A 4497-nucleotide genomic window follows, 5' to 3' on the forward strand; every position below is an offset into this window, starting at 1 on the left:
TGTTTTATTGCACACTGGGATGCAAATAAGGCATATAAGAATATTTTGAAATTGGTGTGGGGTTTTTTCCCCTCTACACTTAAATACTATGACAGAATCAATTTTTATTAAAAAAAACAAAACAAAACAAACCAAACCAAAACAAACCCAGAACTCCTTCCCGTTTACCAAAACAGAACATACTACATCTATTTGGGTAGAATATTAAGTTTCTTTTTGGATAGTTACATAATAATTAGCTAAAATTCTGTAAGAATTCTTTAAGAAGTGCTTTGAAGTGCCATTTGGTTACAACACGATTAGGAATTTTTAGTTTAGTCTTAGGAAGAAAAAGAATAAAAGTTGCTGTTAATTTTATAAACGTTCAGTTAATTCTCACTACTACCATCTTTCCATTTTCCTCCATCCATTTTTATTATTTACTCACTGTAGTTTGTCATATGTTACTGTTACAGGAGATCCTTTGAGTCATTCTCTCTTCTCTCCAACTACATGCATGTAAACAGTGCTTATCGCAATAAGGGTTATATGCTACTGTAAAAAAAGCAGGGAAAATAAAAAATGTGTCTTTGGAAATTCTGACTTGAGTCCTGTAGTATGAAAGCTGCAATTTTACAGACAATATACATATAAAATACATATCGCGCATGATATTGGGAGTATAAAGTTGCTGCAGTACTAGTAGATAATTCATAGACTCTGCTCATAATCATTAATCTCTATAAAAGTTAAATTTTCTTAGTATTTTATGTGTATACATTTTTAATAGCTACACCATTATTTATTGCAGAAAGCCTTTCCTTGAAAGAAGTGGCAGAACACTTAAATAAAGAGACTTTAAAAAGGCTAAAGAGTGAATATGGAGGCCTTCAGACACTACTCAAGAACAATCATCAAGTATTTGAAGGTAAAGAAGGGGTTTTGTTTTTTTGTTTTGTTTTTCTTTAATCACCTATTTTATCTCCTCTATATGCAGTTAAACTCAACTGAAAAATTACTATGGTTGTGGGGGTTTTTAACTGCTTTCTATACCTTTGTGGAAAACTGAATATTCTTTATATGCCCATTGCTCCAAGGTACTGTTAGTAAAACTCTCTTGAATGAGATTGGTAAGGCATCTATCAGCAAAGTGGTGTTCTAGACCGATTGTATCTGAAAAGACAACCCTTTAACTAAAGTGGCTAATTTAATGCTCTACTTGAGAATTTTTATTTTTCTATAAAGTACTGACGTTTTGGGGGCCATCAGATGCAGAGCAAGTTCACTAAAGCATTTAACTGAGATTTAGTCTGGCCTTACCAAGCCCCACAGTGTAAGTGCCAACACAAAATAAAACTAGATTCCATAAGAACATCTAACTGTGAGGCTTGATGAGTTCGTGTAGCATGTGGTAGCATGGTGGAAGGAACTCAGTAGCAAGTTTCTGTGGTTGGCTGGGTTTGTTGATAGCTGTTTTTTGTTTTGTTTTTTTTTTTTTTCCCTGTTGTAATGTGGTGGTGGTGTGTTTTGTTTGGTTGGGTTTTTTGGTGGTGTGGGTTTTTTTTGTTAGTGTGGAGTTTTGCAAAAGTAAGGTCTAGCTTTGCAGTAATGCAAGATCTTCAAGGTTTTATCAGAATTTAAGGCTACTTCAGATTTGGAAGTATGTTCTTGTGTCCCAGCAATTTACATCTGCTGTAAAATGTTGATCAACTAATCCATGGCAAATCATCCTGAGTATGCAACCTAGTTGCTGCCAGTGGTTAACTTAGCCAAGTTAACCAAGCCTATCCACTAAGGATTTTTGTATGCCTGGCAATTATAAAATGTGAAGCCATACTGAAATCCTTTTGAATTACCATCCATTGAAAAGAGTTGGTCACATTGCATTCATTATGTGTCTGAATGTGATTCCCTGTCATTAGGGATAGGTGGAATAGATTTGCAACCTGCTACATGGAATGAATATTTTAATTTGGCATGGATGCTGTCTGCACATTACCTCTGAAGAAAGACTAGGATTAAGGCCAAATCTTTCTCAGTAATTTACATCACATGGAAAGTCCCTGGAGCTTCAGTAGAGACCATTTGATTCTTTCCTTCAGTAGCATGTCACCATAACAAGGGACTTTTACCAGCGGGTGGTCTGGAAGGACATTGCTCACGCCAAAGAGGACAGAGAAGAACATGGCTACAGCTCTTTTGTCATCTTTGCTCAAGTGTTTTTCTTTTAAAGACATGGAAAATGGATTGATGCGCGCGCGCACGCACACGAAAAAGAAGGGGCTTAGAGTAACTGATCTGTGGCAGTTTCTTTCGATCAGGCATCTTGTCCAATACAGGACTGATCTTCTAGGAAAAAAATACGCTTGATCATAAATAGCACTATATCTGCTCATTTTTCTTCATCTTTTGAGAGAGATTATAAAGCTCTGCTGAGCCCACTTCTGGATTGGCTTTGTATGAGTCCAGATCTATTTGTGTATCACAAGGAAACCTGAAGGGATGAATTCATCCAGGCCTGAATGTGTGATGTTAAGCTTTCACTGGAGTCATTACCTTTTGAACAGTGATTATCAAAATGCAGAATGGTATTGGTTAACTATGCCGAGCTGCAAGTGTGTGATACAGAAGGTATGATTGAAGCAGAATATGAAAATAGAGCATGGCAACTTAGAAGTAGCAGATTCTTCCCTCCTCATTTTCACTGTTGCTTTTTCATTTACATTGTTTCTTTCTCTCTTACTGAATTCCTTTTATTCTGTTTTGCTTACACATTTAAGGAGTTGACAGAAGTTCACAAACGTGTGTGTGCAGTTTATGGTCCTAACACAGCAAATGAATTTTAAAAAAAGTGCCGAATCTCTATTAACCAGTAATAATTCACTGTTGATTCATGTGAAGGATTAGACTTGTCATCTCTTTGGTGCATTGTATTTTTGGGTCAGTGAACCATTGTCTTTGCAAGAACATTTCTGTGTAGTGAAAGTAGTAGAAGACTCTTACTAGATTTTTGCTGGTAATCACATTTTAAATGTGGAGTAATAAAGTTTTGAATGCGGGAAGGATTACAGTTCTTGAAGTTGAAACTTCTTTGTCAGTTCTTGCAATCTAAATTTAGAGGATTTTTGTCTCAATGATCCTAACTGCTGTATTTAAAACAAACAAACAAACCTCTACAAAGATGATACAAAGGTGCCTCGAACTATTAAGCATCACAGTAAAACATCTCACAGGGAAATCAATCAATTCTTCTTTAGACCGTGTCTGTATTATCTTGGTTTGTTCTGCACTTCTTTCTATTTCTGTACAAATGGCACGTTTGGTTTTGCCTGAGTGATCCATTTGTGGAATATATGTTTTATTCACAGAATGTCACTATGCATTTGTTCCAGTAAAATTCCCATGGCTGTCTATTAACAGCTGCATTGTTGTTTGTTTTTAAATCTTAGTTCTAAATGGGAGAGTTCATATTCGTGACTGGAGAAAAGAGAAACCATCAAGGAAAACTAAGCCTGAAGTGAAACGCCGCCTTTCAGCTGAAGCATTTAAAACACGTCTTTGTTGGTTTTTCATTCATCATCCTGATGGCTGTTCTTTGCCTTCTGAATCTTGCCCATATGCTCATGGGACTGAGGAGCTAAGACAGTCTCAGATTATTAAAAAGAAAAAACATATACAGTAATAAAATGCTGCCACTTATGTTTAAGCTTGTGTACATAACTGAATCTATGATTGACTTTGGGACTGCCTAGTGCATGAAGATCAGTACAATATGGAGGGGTTTTCCCCATTCCTATGCATCTTATTTTCCAGTTGGTTTACAAGTTCTCCTGTATTTTTAATTCTTTAAATTTTTTTATTAACTTGGAAAAGGTATAGTAAAATATACTTTTGGATTTTGTCATGGCTTGTCTAACATGCATTTATGTAAGTAGAAAAGTTTAAAAACTTGATTTCCTAGGACACTCGTCATGATCCTCTTCACCAAAAGGGTTATCAAGCACTGGAACAGGCTGCCCAGGGAAGTGGTGGAGTCACCATCCCTGGAGGTATTTAAAAGATGTGTAGACATGGTGCTTAGGGACATGGTTTAGTGGTGGACTTGGCAGTGTTAGGTTAATGGTTGGACTCGATGATCTTAAAGGTTTTTTCCAACCTAAACGATTCTATGATTCTGTGAACTTAGCAGAAATCTTAATTATTACTCAGTGACAGTCATTGAAGTAGTATCATAATTCATATCTGTCAACTGCTAAGTACTTGCAAAGTTCAGTATCTGCTGTATAAGACAAGGAATTGTGTTGGTTCTGGCCTACCTTGTATACTGACAGTGTGGAAACTCTGCTCTGATCCACTGGAGACAAGACTTGGATTCCAAATCCTACTGAAGAAGGGGCAAGGTTTAAAAAAAAATTGTTATTAAAGAAATGTGAAGGTGAGAGCAATGATATAGAAACTGATTGCAGGATAAAGAGGTCTATGGGTAAGAGTGAATAAGCCATGTGAGATCTCTTTAAG

The 4497-nt window shown here is 36.2% G+C and overlaps 1 protein-coding gene across 1 annotated transcript in view; it reads left to right on the top strand.

Moving 5' to 3' along the window:
- The window catches only part of TRMT44 (tRNA methyltransferase 44 homolog (S. cerevisiae)), a gene marked incomplete at its 5' end in the record, with an annotated part of 16435 nt that extends 12560 nt beyond the window's left edge, over positions 1-3875 (top strand). The window contains 2 exons of the mRNA XM_009579243.1: positions 791-907; positions 3429-3875. Of these exons, the coding sequence (XP_009577538.1) occupies positions 791-907; positions 3429-3661 (350 nt within the window). The remainder of the gene's footprint in view (positions 1-790; positions 908-3428) is intronic.
- Positions 3876-4497: the final 622 nt, after the last annotated feature.

This window comes from Fulmarus glacialis, unplaced genomic scaffold (assembly GCF_000690835.1).
Source record: "Fulmarus glacialis isolate BGI_N327 unplaced genomic scaffold, ASM69083v1 scaffold12216, whole genome shotgun sequence".
Taxonomy (NCBI): domain Eukaryota; kingdom Metazoa; phylum Chordata; class Aves; order Procellariiformes; family Procellariidae; genus Fulmarus; species Fulmarus glacialis.